The sequence below is a fragment of the Eurosta solidaginis genome, chromosome 2 (genome assembly GCF_040869045.1).
Source record: "Eurosta solidaginis isolate ZX-2024a chromosome 2, ASM4086904v1, whole genome shotgun sequence".
In the NCBI taxonomy this organism is placed as follows: Eukaryota; Metazoa; Arthropoda; class Insecta; order Diptera; family Tephritidae; genus Eurosta; species Eurosta solidaginis.
In genome coordinates, this window is record NC_090320.1 from 10,670,356 (window position 1) to 10,689,483 (window position 19,128).

General features: G+C 35.6%; 1 protein-coding gene across 1 annotated transcript in view; it reads left to right on the forward strand.

Annotated features, from left to right (window-relative positions):
- The window catches only part of CdGAPr (GTPase-activating protein CdGAPr), a 293,995-nt gene that overhangs the window by 215,947 nt on the left and 58,920 nt on the right, over positions 1-19,128 (forward strand). Inside the window, exon 4 of the mRNA XM_067764372.1 lies at positions 16,539-17,612. Coding sequence (XP_067620473.1) covers positions 16,977-17,612 — 636 coding nt within the window. The 5' untranslated portion in view covers positions 16,539-16,976. The remainder of the gene's footprint in view (positions 1-16,538; positions 17,613-19,128) is intronic.

Here is a 19,128-nt window from a genome sequence, read left to right on the forward strand (position 1 = left end):
TTATTTATAGATTTGGACTCCAAATAAGAGCGAAAAAAGGACCCGTACATAAAAACAGCAATGAGAAATAACATACATATATGATTATTATCTGCCATTAAACAAAAGCCAAGCAAATGCTATTTATTAAAGGCTTTTAAAAACTCTTTTCAATCACCATAAAATTACAGATTACCCTTAACTTCCTACATATTGAGCAAGTAATCTGAGCTTAGCATTGACCTTAATTGTGAAACATTGTGAATGCCATGTAGCTTTAAATCTTTTTAATTAGCATTCAGCTGCTAAAAATTTGTCGGTTTGCTACTTATTTCAAATTTCGTAAACACTAATTTCAATACCGCAGTACTTATACCTACATATAATTATTTTTGCTGATTAGGAAATTCATAAGATAATGCAATACATACTTACTTACATTTCATAAACAATTTGTTAATGATAGTCTAGCACGTTTTGTGTATTTTATTTACGAAAGATCGAAATATAACCATCGTGAGCTGAGCTGGCTTAAAGCACGTACTCTATGAGTAGTTAGTTAGTAACTAAATCGGGTAGCTGGTATTCTTGTGTTCTACATTGAATCTCTCTTCCTAGTTTGGGACACACTTTTGGCTTTTCACCGTCATATAATGGCGTAAACCTACTAGCGCATTCAGGAAGTTGAATAGCAAACTAGGCCAATGTCACAATAGTCTTCCTCCACGTATTCCTCTCAACTCGGTGGACGTCTTTCCTTTCTCTGCTGCCGAATACGAGTGTTGATAGTGATACTTTCTAGGCCCGAGAGTCCTCATCCATAACATGACCCAGTTATGGAAGCTTGCTAAATTTTCTTCCACCGGTGACATTACTGAAATAGCCCCGAATGCTCTGGAGAAATGTCCTCTAAACACTCCAAGAGCCATCCCATATTCTCTCGGCAACGTATATGTTTCCTAGCCGTACACTTCAAAATATATGATGGGTGCGAGAGGGCATGCGCCAGCTTTCATATCAGATGCGATCAAATTGATGATTTTTCATTTTATTGTTATCGGTTCGTTACACTGATTTGTTAAAAAAAAGTCACTCGTACCCAATTTACAATACGTTAAACTAATCACCCGTATGAACGTCGCTGTTTCATAGTTTGCTGTGCAGCAGTCTACAAACCTAGTAGTCTCTAGATATCTTTGAATTTTTCGTCTATCACATTGTAAACAGATAAAAATAAAGCTAAAGTTTTATTGTTTTTGAATGAACAGACATTCCGTAAAATTTATTTGCTTTATTGTTTATACAACCGTTTTTATGATAAGAGAACAAATTTGCTTAGTCATTTCAACAGAGGAGAAACTGTTGGTCTCAAGTTAATAATATTCTGCAAAAATTACAGATCCTCAATCAGTCTAACTGGGTTTTCTGTTAAAAGAACTTAATTAGTAATTTCGACAGCGAATAATTGTCAATATTATGCAAAGCTTTCACGGTTATTCTCATGTTGATGGAAATTTTTGTATTTTAACAATTGTTAAGATAACAGAGAATTCATTCAGAATCAAAAATTTGTGCGAACTTGATTAAAGAGTTATTTTCGATGAATACACATTTACATACATTTTGATTGAATTCCGTAGATTTTACAAGCTTTTCTCTTTCAGTGTAGAAGCCTTGAGTTATTTATTAACATTACCTTTTTACTTCATATTCGTTCTTATTGCTGTTATTTCGCGTGTGTCATTTTGTGAAACCTTTTTATGTGTCGAATAGCTCGGAGTGGTCCTTCCCAATCTTTACGGAGCGCGTCATGCTAATTAACTTCATTTGACAAAGTGGTATAATCTCTAAGGTCCAACGCGCTAGACCGTATATGTATTTTTAAGCAGGCGGCAAATGGCACGGTTTACGGGGTCGCCTTCTATGTGGATTGGACAGATCATATGTAAATTTCAATCGCAGACACGTGCTCTTCCGTGGAAGTGGAATACTTTATCGAGATTATAGAATGTAAGCGTAAGTGTTGTCACTAATCTGTAGCTTAATGTTGGAACAATGTACGTGATATGAGCGAAATTCGTGAGCAAATTAAGGCAAGCCGAGGCATGTTATCAATATTTTATCAAATTGTTATACCCGAGTTATCGGTGTTTGTTATAGGTGTGCTATCGATGAGGCATATACGAGTTATCGCTTTGTTATCGAAGTTTTATAAATTTGCTATCTATATCAAGATTGTAAATGAGTTACCGCCGCTATCTTAGTGATGAGTTATTGGTGTCTTATAGAAAATATATCGATTTTTTTATTGAAATTTATCGTTTTTTATTGCAAAGTTATAAATTTTTTATTAAAATTTATCAAAATATGTTTAACTTAGTATAAAAGAGTTATTGATTTCTTGTCGGAGTGCTACCATTTTGTTATCGATCTGTTAACTTAGAAACATTAGTTTTCTAGTCGTACACCTGTGTGATTACACATCAAACTTCAATAGTACGTAGTACTCACGCCTTCTTTTATCCGGAGTATTACAATGCTCCTTTGAACATGTTTCGATTCAACAGAATCGTGAGATCACTAAAGAACTCATCAAGAAACAAGTAAGGAAGGCTAAGTTCGGGTGTAACCGAACATAACATACTCAGTTGAGAGCTATGGAGACAAAATAAGGAAAATCAATCTGGGGTAACCCTGGAATGTGGTTGTATAACATGTGTATCAAATGAAAGGTATTAAAGAGTATTTTAAGAGAGAATAGGCCATAGTTCTATGGATGAACGCCATTTAGGGATATCGCCATAAAGGTAGACCAGGGCTGACTCTAGAATTTGTTTGTACGATATGGGTATCAAATGAAAGGTGTTACTGAGCATTTTAAGAGGGAGTGGGCCTTAGGTCTATCGGTGGACGCCTTTTCGAGATGTCCCCATTAAGGTGGACCAGGGGTGTCTCTAGAATGTGTTTGTACGATATGGGAATCAAATGAAAGGTGTTACTGAGCATTTTAAGAGGGAGTGGGCATTAGGTCTATAGGTGGACGCCTTTTCGAAATATCGCCATTAGGGTGGGCCAGGGGTGACTCTAGAATGTTTGTACGGTATGGGTATCAAACGAAAGGTGTTACTGAGCATTTTAAGAGGGAGTGGGCATGAGGTCTATAGGTGGACGCCTTTTCGAGATATCGTCATTAGGGTGGGCCAGGGGTGACTCTAGAATGTGTTTGTACGATATGTGCATCAAACGAAAGGTGTTACTGAGCATTTTAAGAGGGAGTGGGCATTAGGTCTATAGGTGGACGCCCTTTCGAGATATCGCCATTAGGGTGGGCCAGGGGTGACTCTAGAATGTTTGTACGATATGGGTATCAAACGAAAGGCGTTACTGAGCATTTTAAGAGGGAGTGGGCATTAGGTCTATAGGTGGACGCCTTTTCGAGATATCGCCATTAGGGTGGGCCAGGGGTGACTCTAGAATGTGTTTGTACGATATGGGTATCAAATGAAAGGTAGTAAGGAGTATTTTAAAAGGGAGTAATCCTTAGTTCTATAGGTGGACGCCTTTTCGAGATATCGCCATAAAGGTGGACCAAGGGTGACTCTAGAATGTTTGTACGATATGGGTATCAAACGAAAGGTGTTACTGAGCATTTTAAGAGGGAGTGGGCATTAGGTCTATAGGTGGACGCCTTTTCGAGATATCGCCATTAGGGTGGGCCAGGGTGTCTAGAATGTGTTTGTACGATATGGGTATCAAATGAAAGGTGGTAATGAGTATTTTAAAAGGGAGTAATCCTTAGTTCTATAGGTGGACGCCTTTTCGAGATATCGCCATAAAGCTGGACCAAGGGTGACTCTAGAATGTTTGTACGGTATGGGTATCAAACGAAAGGTGTTACTGAGCATTTTAAGAGGGAGTGGGCATTAGGTCTATAGGTGGACGCCTTTTCGAGATATCGCCATTAGGGTGGGCCAGGGTGACTCTAGAATGTGTTTGTACGATATGGGTATCAAATGAAAGGTGGTAATGAGTATTTTAAAAGGGAGTAATCCTTAGTTCTATAGGTGGACGCCTTTTCGAGATATCGCCATTAGGGTGGGCCAGGTGTGACTCTAGAATGTTTGTACGATATGGGTATCAAACGAAAGGTGTTACTGAGCATTTTAAGAGGGAGTGGGCATTAGGTCTATAGGTGGACGCCTTTTCGAGATATCGCCATTAGGGTGGGACAGGGGTGACTCTAGAATGTTTGTATGATATGGGTATCAAACGAAAGGTGTTACTGAGCATTTTAAGAGGGAGTGTACATTAGGTCTATAGGTGGACGCCTTTTCGAGATATCGCCATTAGGGTGGGCCAGGGGTGACTCTAGAATGTTTGTACGATATGGGTATCAAACGAAAGGTGTTACTGAGCATTTTAAGAGGGAGTGGACATTAGGTCTATAGGTGGACGCCTTTTCGAGATATCGCCATTAGGGTGGGCCAGGGTGACTCTAGAATGTGTTTGTACGATATGGGTATCAAATGAAAGGTGGTAATGAGTATTTTAAAAGGGAGTAATCCATAGTTCTATAGGTGGACGCCTTTTCGAAATATCGCCATTAGGGTGGGCCAGGTGTGACTCTAGAATGTTTGTACGATATGGGTATCAAACGAAAGCTGTTACTGAGCATTTTAAGAGGGAGTGGGCATTAGGTCTATAGGTGGACGCCTTTTCGAGATATTGCCATTAGGGTGGGCCAGGGGTGACTCTAGAATGTTTGTACGATATGGGCATCAAACGAAAGGTGTTACTGAGCATTTTAAGAGGGAGTGGGCATTAGGTCTATAGGTGGACGCCTTTTCGAGATATTGCCATTAGGGTGGGCCAGGGGTGACTCTAGAATGTTTGTACGATATGGGTATCAAACGAAAGCTGTTACTGAGCATTTTAAGAGGGAGTGGACACTAGGTCTATAGGTGGACGCCTTTTCGAGATATCGCCATTAGGGTGGGCCAGGGGTTACTCTAGAATGTTTGTACGATATGGGTATCAAACGAAAGGTGTTACTGAGCATTTTAAGAGAGAGGGGGCATTAGTTCTAAAGGTGGACGCCTTTTCGAGATATCGCCATTAGGGTGGGACAGGGGTGACTCTGGTATGTTTTTGTACGATATGGATATCAAATTAAAGGTATTAATGAGGGTTTTAAAAGCGAGTGGCCCTTAGATGTATATGTGAAGGCGTTCTCGTGATATCCACCAAAATGTGGACCAGGTGATCCAGAAAATCATCTGTCGGGTACTGCTAATTTATTTATATATGCAATACCACTAACAGTATTCCTGCCAAGATTCCAAGGGCTGTTGATTTCGCCTTGTAGAACTTTTTCATTTTCTTCTACTTAATATGGTAGGTGTCACACCCATTTTACAAAGATTTTTCCAAAGTTATATTTTGCGTCAACAAACCAATCCAGTTACCATGTTTCATCCCTTTTTTCGTATTTGGTATAGAATTATGGCATTTTTTTCATTTTTCGTAATTTTCGATATCGATAAAGTGGGCGTGGTTATGGTCAGATTTCGCCCATTTTTTATACCAAGAAAAAGTGAGCTCAGGTAAGTACGTGGGCTAAGTTTAGTAAAGATATATCGGATTTTGCTCAAGTTATTGTGTTAATGGCCGAGCGGAAGGACAGACGGTGGACTGTGTATAAAAACTGGGCGTGGCTTCCACCGATTTCGCCCATTTTCACAGAGAACAGTTACCGTCATAGAATCTATGCTCCTACCAAATTTGAGAAGGATTAGTAAATTTTTGTTCGACTTATGGCAATAAAAGTATTCTAGACAAACTAAATGAAAATGGGCGGAGCCACGCCCATTTTGAAATTTTCTTTTATTTTTGTATTTTGTTGCATCATATCATTACTGGAGTTGAATTTTGACTTAATTTACTTATATACAGTAAAGATATTAAATTTTTTGTTAAAATTTGAATTTAAAAAAATTTTTTTTTAAAAAGTGGGCGTGTTCTTAATCCAATTTTGCTAATTTTTATTTAGCACATATAGAGTAATAGTAGTAACGTTCCTGCCAAATTTCATCATGATATCTTCAACGACTGCCAAATTACAGCTTGCAAAACTTTTAAATTACCTTCTTGTAAAAGTGGGCGGGGCCACGCCCATTGTCCAAAATCTTACTAATTTTCTATTCTGCGTCATAACGTCAACCCATCTACCAAGTTTCGTCGCTTTATCTGTCTTTTGTAATGAGTTATCGCACTTTTTCGGTTTTTCGAAATTTTCGATATCGAAAAAGTGGGCGTGGTTATAGTCCGATATCGTTCATTTTAAATAGCGATCTGAGATGAGTGCTCAGGAACCTACATACCAAATTTCATCAAGATATCTCAAAATTTACTCAAGTTATCGTGTTAACGGACGGACGGACGGACGGACGGACGGACGGACATGGCTCAATCAAATTTTTTTTCGATCCTGATTATTTTGATATATGGAAGTCTATATCTATCTCGATTCCTTTATATATGTACAACCAACCGTTATCCAATCAAACTTAATATACTCTGTGAGCTCTGCTCAACTGAGTATAAAAAATGGATTAAAATAATTTGTGTTTCATTATTTCGAACTAATCTATCAAAGCCTATAATAATGTAGTTTAAAATGTGACTATTCACATAGTCTTAGGCCCAAACACATTCGACTTTTGCGTTGTTTTGGCGTTTACGTTGCCTCAACAGCTGACATTAAACACACACGTCTTTATTGATATGTTCCCAATTCTAAGGTAACGCAACGGGAACGCCAAAGCAGTAGCAAAAGAGTTCAAAAACTTGCGTTTTTCCATGCGCTGTCAATATCTTATTCCATTCTCCCATGGCTCAACTATATGGTTGGCTAATCTCTACAGCAACAACATACCTTTGTTCAGATTGTCAAAATCTGCGTGTTGGTGGTGTTAGGCGAATGGAGTGGGATGAAAACATAAAACTTAGCAGGTTTTGTGTGTTGTAAGAAAATGTTGTCAATATGTTAGTTTCATTTTGAGTTTGCCATCTCCTTTTGACAATCCCTACTCCAGTGAAATGAAAAAAAAAAAATCAGTTGATGAGATGAGCCAACCATATAGTTGAGCCATGCATTCTCCTAAATTGTATACGAAATCCATTGATTCTTATTTTTATTTCTTTTATTTTGAAAAATATTTCCACATTCATATTAAAAAATTTGTTATTTTTTAAATTTATTCAATGAAAACAAATCCGAATTCGAGATTCATTGTGGCAGGCAAACTTCCATCGTGCGTCATTTTAAAGTGACACCATCGCCAGTCGAATGTGTTCGAATCCTTAGTGTACTATCTAACGGTTTCCGCATTCATTCGTTTTCTAGGAAAAAAAGCTTTCATAATTAACAGTTAATTAAAATCTTAAGTTAATAGCTCATACAAATAAATTTTAAAATGTTTTCTTTGTAGGTTTTGGCATATTGAGAATACTTTTTAATAGCAACAGGTGTTCCTTAATGAATTCTTAAATTTTACTAATTTATTTGTCTTCCCATGAACAGCAACATGATATATTTCTTTATCTTTATTGTCTGAATAACATAATAAATCACTTTGGCGAAAATGTTTCTGTGCTAAAAAAAATCTTTAATTACGTGCCTTTCTCATTTTTACCTTCCCTTCCAATTTCTACTTCATTTGTTTTTATCTTCATTAAGCGAGCCAAAACTTTGAATTGTAGTTTTGCTCGAAACAAAAATTTTTTCATCAACAGTTTTATATTGTTAGCTGTTTTTACTTATTTTTTTATTTTATTTATTCTTCTTCAAATTCAAAGTCTCTCAGATCTCTTATTACTTTTAGCTGTCTTAATTTTTCTTCTTTTTTCAAGTTCGCTTTGCTTACCTAGATTTATAGCATTCTTTACACATTCTTCTGTCGTCTTATGCACACCGAAATGAGGATTTTTTTCAATAACCATATAGTAAAAAATGAAACGCGTGGCTCTCTTAACTGTCCACTTAATTTTGCATATTTATCCTAGCATCAGTTTTCAATTTATTTCTTCTTAAGAAATGTAGTTTTAAGTTTTCTTTCCATCTGTGTTCGCACCCATCTAAATAAGCAATAAATTGATTTTAAATACGCTTAAATGCTATGGTAAATTTATTGCTTTGGCTTGGCAAATAAGTGTTATAAATCGGGATTTTCGATTTAATTGATTGTTGATATAAACCAATGCGGCTATATTGACTTGATTTTTATTGCATACTGCATATATTAATGCAGTAGTGTCAATAAACTTTAAAAGCAAAATATATTTACAGTTTGGTTCTGCCCGAACTTTGGCTTCATATATTTGAAGAGTTTTCTCAGTCCCTCTTTTTCAATATTCCCATACTTAGTTCGTACGCTCCCTGTGTTCTACTAATATTGGATATCTACAAGACGGATGTCTATACAAATTGTTGGAGATATAGGAAATTTTCATTTTTCGATAAGGAGGTGGGACATTCCATATAGTACATATTATTCTTAATCTGAAATAAACTAGGATCTGAGATAACTAGAAACTATATCTTTCCTAAAGGTCATAGAACCGTCCACTTTGCCTAAACTGCATATAGCCTAGCTTAACAGTCACGCATGAAGCGTCCCCAAGAATTTCATCAACAGCCATTAAAGACACACACCACCTACACAATGAGGCGAGAGTACTCCCCATTAAGGAGAGAAATGAAAACAAAAAGTTTCTGTTGAATACCCACAAACCGGGGCATCCCAACAGACATCTCATTGAAGAGGACACACCTCGCAGAGGCTTTAGAAGTAATCTCCGCAAAACATTATGAGGAAATACGTCACCTGAGAACACAGCCGTATGAAGAAAAGAATACAGACTCGTCCGCAGTGATATTCATAAAAAAAGGCGCCGGACCTCTATGCCAAGACTTGCCCGGCGAACCCATTAAAGAAAAATAGCCAGAGCTCACAGTAGAGGAACGCACTCTTCCTAGGGAAACTCGCGCGTCACTCTAGCTCTACTTCGATCTGGATACTGTAACAGGTTAAATCAAAATATAGATCTACACTATTTATTAGAAATACCAAATCATAAAAAGATTAAAACTAAAAACTGTTGAAACCTAAAAAAAAAGTTTAAAAATATACTCAACCATTCTTAAGTTCCATTCGGTTCCGCTATACTCGTTAAAAGTTAAAAACATTACAGCATTGTATAATAAAGAGGGGTCAATAACTTCGCTGATCTAATGGCAATTTGTAGAATATTTATAATCATAAATTGTATAAATAACAATCGAGAAATGTTAAATATGCATGTGAATATGTAATAACAGTAGACGAGACGTTTATGGCATAAAACGAAGCTAATAAAAAATACTGTTTAACATTAAATGACAAGTTGACGAGCCCACAGCAAAAACATTAACGAGGAAGAAACAGAGAAAAAAGTTATAGTTATTTTTATTAGTAAGCATTTACTGATTGTCTGAACAAATGAAAGGCTACATATACATACATACATAGCTACAAAAGGGGAAAAGAAATAATAAACAGTCATAAATAAAAGGCAAATAATTGATAAGGGAATTCATAGTGGGGCGCATAGTTGATTTCTATTGTTTTTTGTATCTTAAAGCCATTTCGCGTTGTTTATTTAACGCACATGCGCAACCATATATGTATAGGTATAGCCCTTACAAGGGACCACAGAGGCTACCGAAAGCTAGATGAAAGGTAAATAAGTTAAAATAAAACGGATAAGTAGCTTAGCTTTCATTCGAAATGAATATTATATACTCTTCTGGGTTTTTAAAATAAAAAAATGCTTACCTTAGATTAACTTATTTTTTTTTATTGACGTTTTGCTGAGAGATTCCTTTCAAATAAAAAGGCATAACCCTGTGGCCCTACATCTAAGTGACGTAAAAACCAAAAATTATCGGATACCAGATATCTCTCCGAGAAGAAGTGGAGGCACTGCCCACTTTCCAAAATTTGTTGAAGCCCCATTGTATTGGTCGATATACATATGAAGGTTACTTATCCCAGGGGCCGTGTCACCTATCCATTTTTTTTTTTCAAAACAATATAGCCAGTTGATCCTTCTGAACTATTGGCTATCAGTGCGCAAATTTATCTTAATCCATTCAGCCGTTATAGTGCGATAGAGTCGCCAAGATAAATGTCTGGACATCCTGACATTCAAACTTTCACTTTTACAATACTAGTAAGATGACTATGTGAGAATTTTTCGCCATGAAAGAGTTGTCTAGCCAACGTCAGTGAGGTACCAGTCCTCTGTCTTTCTGTGCTCATAGGCGACCTCTCAGTATGCAGTAAATGCTTGCATGATAAATAAAATAAAATCGAAACCTTATTTTTTGCTGTGCTTTGATGGAAGAACGGCATATTTTAGACTGGGTCGATTTATTAACCGATATCGCGCCATCGATTTTTCGATAGGATTTGGGCTCAGGAAAAAAAGTTCCACTCTGCATACCCAAAAAAATAATTTTCGAGGCTGCGAAATTTCTTTTTTTTTAGTTTTTTTAGACTTTGATTTTTACGGTTTTTTTCATGACCTACTAAAAAAATTTTCATTTGATTTTAAAATTTTCATGTATACCCTGTCCGACCCAAAATGTCCGCTGAAAACGCTGGCGATAACAGTTTACAAAAAAAAAAAAATTTTTTTTTGGGTCGGACAGGGTATACATATCGCACACTAACTACAAAAGAGTCATAACTTAAAATTTTTCAAAATCCAATTCAAAGTATACATCTCTAATTGCCCCTTAAATTTTGTTGTCATTATTTTCTTCTTTAACTGGAATATTACCGGTATGCCAGTTTTGGTCTTGATTGCATCGCTTGCGTTGTATCAACTAATGAGTACTATTTTTAGTTGTGTCAATGTGATTAAGATAGGTGGCGCATGGATCGAAATATTTAAAAAAATCGTATTTGTGGTCCGATTTTTTTCACATTTGGAACACATAATACATACATACATGAATAGAAAGCGACCTATGAAAAAATCGCCGCTAGGTGGCGCAAGGATAGAGATATTGAAGAAAATCGTATTTTTGGAACACATAATTCATACATGAATAGAAAGCGACCTATGAAATTTAAGTCACTTCCCGATAAGCTACAAGCTTGAAGCTTGGGATATAGTTCAGAACCCGATGACAATGCAATAATAAGAAAACAAAATCTACGATAGGTGGCGCATGGATCGAAATATTTCAAAAAATCGTATTTGTGGTCCGATTTTTTTTCATATTTGGAACACATAATACATACATGAATAGAAAACGGCCTGTGAAAAAATCGCCGATAGGTGGCGCAAGGATCGAGATATTCAAAGAAATCGTATTATTAGAACACATAATTCATACATGAATAGAAAGCGACATATGATGTCCGATTTGGCATACGTGGCGCAGAGTCGAGTAAAGTCTTTGGAAGGATTATATATTGAGGCCTTAGATTGTAACAAATTGGCCAGAAAGAGTCCTTGTAATAATGAGTCCCTAAATGAACTAAATAGAATGAGAAATAATAGGCAATTAAATAAAAACTAAAAACTTGAAAATAAAATAATAAAAACAATTTTTTTAAGTTAAACGGTTTTATTGAAAACAATACTTACATGAAATAATAATACTAAAAGCTAGAAAATAATTAGGTAGGTCCTAGGTACTAGTCATCACACTCCTCATCAATCTAGGGCGTTGATCAGACAATTAAATAACAGCGTTGGACGCGTCAAATTTCTATTGATAGTCATATATAAGACAAACTGAACCTTAACAAGGTTATGATGCTACGCCTCACATTTTTAGAAATTTCACGCGCCCAACACTTTTATTTAATTGTCTGATCAATGCCCTAGATTGATGAGGAGTGTGATGGCTAGTACCTGGGACCTACCTAATTATTTTCTAGCTTTTAGTATTATTATTACTTCATGTAATTATTGTTTTCAATAAAACCGTTTAACTTAAAATTTTTTTTTTATTATTTTATTATTTGTTATACTCAAGCAATAAAATAACATTTGGGCAGCATATTCACGATATATTGATTGGCTTTTTACAAAAGTTCATGCATAAGGCTTGCGTCGTTCCTCGTTAATCAACGACTTAGCCATTACAACTACGATGATTTTAGACTTAAAAACAATTTTAAGCTCTTTACAATACCCAGTATCTTAATACAGCTAAATATAAATTGAAATATGTATGCCCAATGTTTGCCCCAACTAGAAGTAGAAATGTAATCATTTTCGACTGACAATAAATACCAGCAAAGAAATTTACATGAGAATAACTGAGATCGTAAAAGTTATGCTCACATGATAAGAATTTTCATTTGACAACAAAATGTTGAACGAATTGCTGACGGATATCTAAAACTTGAAAACTTGAAATACTTGAAAAATATCTAAAACATGAGCTATAGAAGAGCATCATATATCTACCTAGATATCTATGTATGTATGGACACTCTGCGCTTACTGACTCACGTTCTGTCATTTGATAGGCTTTTTATATCATATACATACATTTACGAGAGTTTCATTTTATTAATTTTGACATGTGCTGCTACACATTTGACAGATGAAACATAAAAGTGTGACGTGATATGATATGGCTTGACATATGTATGTATGTAATCGTTGAAAGCAATAGTTGTTTTATAAAAAAAAAATAAGACAAAATTGCTAAATGAGTGTTATATGCCGAGTAACGGAAGAATACAATTTATTTTTGTTAATTTATAATTGTTTACAAGATATGTACATTAACCTGGGTCGATTTGTATGGACGAAAGTTAACCTATATGGCGCCATCGATTTTTCGATAGGATTTGGGCTCAGGAAAAAAATGTTCCACTACGCATATCCAAACAAATAATTTTTGAGCCTGCAAAACAAAATCGATTTTTCGACCAAAATTCTTCTAAATCTCCATAAAAGAAATTTTTTTTTTTTTCAAAAAACTGCATTTACCAATTTTGCATTTGCCAATTGACACGAAAAAAAATACATAAAAAAGGATTTGGATCCTTGAAAATGAAAAAATGCATAAAAAATCGAAAAAATCGTTGAAATTTTGCAGGCTCAAAAATAATTTTTTTGGGTATTCGTGTAGTGGAACTTTTTTTCTGAGCCCAAATCCTATTGAAAAATAGATGCAGCGATATAGGTTAATAAATCGACCCAGTCTAGTGTACATCCATACATACATATACGTAGACGAGTTTGGAGTGAACGTGCCACTGATATCAGAATATAAATATTTTTGTTTTTGGTGATTCAGCAGCGTAACCAAATACATTTGACTTGATAGCTTTTGTGTTAAAAATTATTATTGGATTTTATCATGGTTTAGAAAAAAGTTAAACATCCTCAATTTCGGTATATCGAATAAAGGTTTTCGACCAAAAAGAGGCACATATTTATGTATCGATTGCAAATACCATTGAACCAATGAAAATGATCTAGTGATTTTTTTGTGCAAGACTTATGTATGTACATTACGGTGGGTCGATTTGTATGGACGAAAGTTTACCGACATCGCGCCATTGATTTTTCGATAGGATTTGGGCGCAGGACAAAAAGTTCCACTACGCATACCCAAAAAATAATTTTCGAGCCTGCGAAACTTCATTTTTTTGAGTTTTTTTCGACTTTGATTTTTAAGGTTTTTTTTATGACCTACTACAAAAATATTTTTTTTTTTTTTTTCAAAAACTGTTATCGCCAACGTTTTTAGCGGACATTTTTGGGTCAGACAGGGTATACATGAAAATTGTTTAGTAGGTCATGAAAAAATCAAAATCGAAAAAAAGTCAAAAGTCGCAGGATCGAAAATTATTTTTTTTTGGGTATGCGTAGTGGAACTTTTTTTCCTGAGCCCAAATCCTATCGAAAAATCGATGGCGCGATATCGGTTAATAAATCGACCCAGTCTATTGTACACATGTAGATGTTTAAATTGTAGGTATTAGAATATAAAAAATACTATAATTATAGAGCGAGAACAACAGATAAGATAAAACTGATTTCGTTTAGGAAAATAATACGTAAAGAAAAGCTCTGATTACATTTATGCTGCTACCGTGGTTATGTTGGTAATTAGTCATGATCTGATTATCGGCACCGTAATTACCGAAGCGGTTGCCACACCATGTTTTCATTTGGCACCAAAATTCATCGAATAAAAGGACCAAATCTCAAAGAAATGCACAACATTTTTGTAGTTTTAATTGGCTTACAAACAATTCGGCAATTCACGAATGTGTCGAATTCTTTGTAAAATCTTTGATTTAAGGTTGTCGTAAAACACAAAGTCACACACACTTTCATTCTAACAAAAGCCTTATATAAATAATTGTTTTAACGAAAAACCTTATACTATGTACAAACACCCACCAAATTGGCAATTTATACCATTTGGGCAATTTATTACGCAATTTATCATATAACAAATTGTAATAATAAATTGCCAATTTAAAAAAGATTGCGTAATAAATTGTTTCAAACTCCAAATGCAACCTTGTAAAGTGTGTTTATTGAGTAGATTTAAATATCAGTTACGTTGGCTCATCTCATCAGCTGATTTTATTTTTTTTCATTTCACTGGAGTAGGGATTGTCAAAAGAAGATGGTAAACTCAAACACATTAAACACATTTTCTTACAACACAAATATTTCAAAGTTTTATGTTTTCATTCCGTTCCATTCGACTAATACCAACACGCACATTTTGACAGTCTGAACAAAGGTATGTTATTGCTGTAGAGATGAGCAGCTATTAAATTACTATTGTGTAAGCTAAATTGAGTTGTATGAACACCACTCAATTTAAATCGAAATTGACTCAATTTATTTTTCTGTTTGAACATAGTATTAGAACAAACCCGTGACGCAAGCCAAACTAGTTCTGTTTTATTTACATACAAATTGTATTTTTAAACTAAATTTCTCCAGGGCTTGGTTGTACCAACTTTATTATAAAATCAGACAAAAACTTAAAAAAAAAAAATTGTTTCCAATAGCTGGGTGCTCCACTTTTTTAAAAATTTAATTCTTTACTCTTCCGTTTACCAGTGCACCCTCACGCTTAAATTTTCCCATCTATGACCTAGATTCAGTAAGTGCGGCTTTTGAAATGTACATTATTTCCATGTAGTTTGTGTTAGAGAAAAATGTATATTTCAAAACTCAAATTAATTGAATCTAGCCACAGTCCTCAGATTTACTATTGAAAAGTCTTAAAAGTTTGAACTGTGTAGTAATGGTCTTATTTCCATTTGACGAGGTACGAGAAATTAGTTATTATTAACAATGTTATTATTAACGTTTCAAGGGTTCTGCTCTCCAACGGGAAAAATCTGGCACAAAACGTTTATATATATCACATCTACGTTGAGCATTTGTTAAGTTATCGCTTTCCAGAAATATTCCTGCTTTACTTCCAATAAAAATATTTTTTGGGTTAAGATACTTAGTATTCTAAATTATGTACAATAATTAACTTCCAGACTCAAAAATAGAAAATATAGCCGCATCGCAGTGTGAAGAACATAATAGCCTTGGAATTCCTAAAACTCATCAATTTGTTTTGTGCTGTGTGAGAAAAATTTAAAAACTGTCATTACTTGAACATAAAACAGTAGTAAGTGCACTTAATATAAAACAAATTAGTATCATTAATCTATTTAGTTTTCAATACAAGAATATCTTCATCAGTGGACAACTCCGTTAAATTACTTTGAGATGTACGTGCATTTGCAACAACTTTTTTTAAGCTCAAACAGTGACAAAAGTCTATCATGATAAACGATCGAAATATCTAGCCACCAAAATAAGATTTTCTGAATGATCGCTTGTTTCACCAACAATTAACGAAAATTGGGTTGCTTCAAGATCCAACACTTTTCTAAACTATCTGCTAGGTGAAGTGCCATTTTTCTGCTACATTTTGGTGATATCAATTTGATTTTGTAAGAAATCCATTGAGGTAAATTATAAATGTTAATGAAGGTGTGGAAAATTTTGTGGGCAGTGTTGAACATTTTTTCCTTCAAATGTACCAAAAGTGGCAACCGTGCTTATCGAGTGGAAATACTTGGTCCCATGGAAGACTAGCACGTTTCAAATTGCCATGGAAGATGAACACGGTTAATGTTCGCGTGAAAAACTAGCACATCTCGTTATTTACGTGGAAAACTAACGCTCTTTAGTTGTTTGTGAAACGTGCTGGTATTCCACGCGAACAACGAACAAGTTTTAATCTCCCTTGAGTTATCGTCCAAAAATAACTTTTAGAAGTATTTGGGGAGTGCTGATAAAGTGACTTAATATTTGTTTTGTGTTGAAAGTTGTGAACAAGTTTTATAGGGATTTAAGTTTTGGACACATTTAGTAATAATATTCAAATTTATTTATTTTGCTTACAGCATTTTAACTAACTTTCTTTATCTCTCTCCTTTCAATTCCAGATGATTTACAGAACACACACTCATTAACCAATACGACGACGGACAGGACTTGTGCACGAACGCTGACAGGGACTACTTTGCTGAAAAAAACGACTACTTTTTCACCACCAATCTAACACTTTGATGGACACTTGCAGCTTATATCCCAAGGCGTTTTCCAACAAATTCTACATTAATCTTACGTGACAGAAAACATTGCTATAAACTTCAAAAACAAATAAATAAATAAACGAGCTTCTCTAATGTTGCCTTAAATTCGAGTGAAAAAGTGGTATGAAGTAACGGCAAGTGGATGATCGTTTACACGCGCTAACACGTCTGCTGACACGCCCACAACAAGTGCTGAAGAAAGGGGCTACCGTCATATACTAACTTGAAGCACGTTGCAAAATTTAAAACGCCGTTTCGTGTGCTGTAACTCGTGTGGCCAGTCGTGTGATGTCGGAAAAATTGCGCACGTCAAATTTAACTAGCGGAAATGTACATGGAAAAGCGAAAACAGTAACAGAAACAACAGCAGCAACAACAACAACAATCACAAAGAGATCAAGCAAAACATTAACCAATATGGCAAGCAGTCAAGGCAACAACAACAGCGGTCACAGCAATACTGTACCACATATTGGCGCACCCACTTTAATATCAACAACACTACAACAATTACCACCAGTGACACCCACAACACCCACACCACAATCGATGAGTGGCAGTGGTAGCGCTGCTTACGGAGGCAGTGATGCGGATACAGTTAATCCTCCGCATTCACCTAACAACGCTGCTATGAATAGCGGCGGTACGGGTAGTGATTCTGATTCCATGTCGGGTGTAGCTATAGGCACTGGTATACAATTAAACTTTCATCTGTTGTCGAGTGATGTTGGAAGCGCCGCAGGCACTGTTGGCGATTGTAATTCAATAATGAACTCATCACAAATATCTGGGAACTCTAATGAGTCCATGCAGTTGTCGAGTAGTCCAGCTGGTGGTGGCAGCAATGCTAGTGGAGCAGTAGCAGTTGGCGTGGGCGGCAAAGCAGGCGGTGGCAAACATTTGACCGCACACAGCGTGGCAGGGGTAAGTGCAATCATGAATTTGTGATATGGCTTTATCGGTAATTTTTTTTTTGCTAACTTTGTTTATCGATATGCCGTTATTGGCTATTAAATGTGCAATTAAATGCTGTGTGTGCTTTTATAGGTACCAGGTAATTGAGTCGGGAGATGTGTGCTCATGCATGTATGGCTCTCACCAGCTGTGTGTGATGTATTTGTATGTGTTTATATTTATGAAGATGTAGCAAATTAATAACATGTGATTTTAGACGTTGAACCATGTTGTTGGTATGCGAAGAAATTAAATCACACTGTTGCAGGAAAGTCATTTATATTAGAATCCCTGTGAGATCAAAATATTGTTATTAAAATTTATTAATGTGTATACTGCATAAATAAATGCAAGGCAGGCGCGATATATCTCCAAAGAGATCTAGGCCGAACTTCTCTTCCAATTTGTGTCTTGCTCCATTTAATTTTTGCTACAAATTGGCGGCACGGGGCCTACATGTTTTATGGCGACTCCGAACGCCATCTGCAAGTCAGATGAGTTTTCGCTTTGAAGCTTTTATAGCAGAAATACACTCGGAGTGTTTGCCAAGTCACTGCCGAGGGGCGACCTCCTTTTTTTCTAATTGAAAAAAAAAAAAGAACTTGTTTCTAAATTTTTGATGTTGTTTTGCCCGAGACTCGAGCCCAGGATCTTCCATGTGGTAGGCAGAGCACGTTACCACTACTCCACGGCGACCGCGCCGATTCTTACAATGGAAAATAGGCTTCAAAATAAACATCATTCGCCTTTCAATCGGCTAAATCTGATTTTCGTAAAATGCATAGCTGAATACTCCCCGAATAATCTTATAATAAGAAAAAAATTGGTCACTACATATTGTTTTTATAGTTACCAATAAAATGACGATCCATCGAAGTACTTCATCCGGCTTTCTTGACACATCCAGATTTGAAATTCTCTTTCAGATCCAAGGGAATATCCAAGAAACTCGTGTTGTTTTACAAGGACGCTATACACGAGGCATAATTCGCAAGTTACACTCAAGCTCTTGAGGATAGAACTTAATTTTATCAAGGGTATACAAGAGAGTAGAAAAAAAGAAAGAAGTATGAGTAGTTAGTTCTCGCAAAGTTTGTGTTGGAAACATGCTAAGCTAAAATTTTGGGTTAGGGTTCTGGTAAATAAACAGGTACAATCAAAAAGCAATGCCGTAATGATCCCTTAAAAAATTTAAAAATAGTCATAAAACTAGTTTTAGGCACGAAATCGTCTTAAAACCATCCCAAAATCAATCACAAAAAGGCCCAGAAAAAAATCAATAAATGAGTTCGAACTTCTACAAAAACAGTACCTAAATATCTGGAAATGGTTCTGCAATTATACCTAGAACTTATCGAAATGATCCTAAAATGGTCCCGAAGTGATAACTTAAATCGGCCCAAAGACTGTTAGAAGAATTACCAAAATGATGCCACAAAAAATCCCCAAATTTTTGAAACAGACTTAAAACTATTCCGAAAATTAT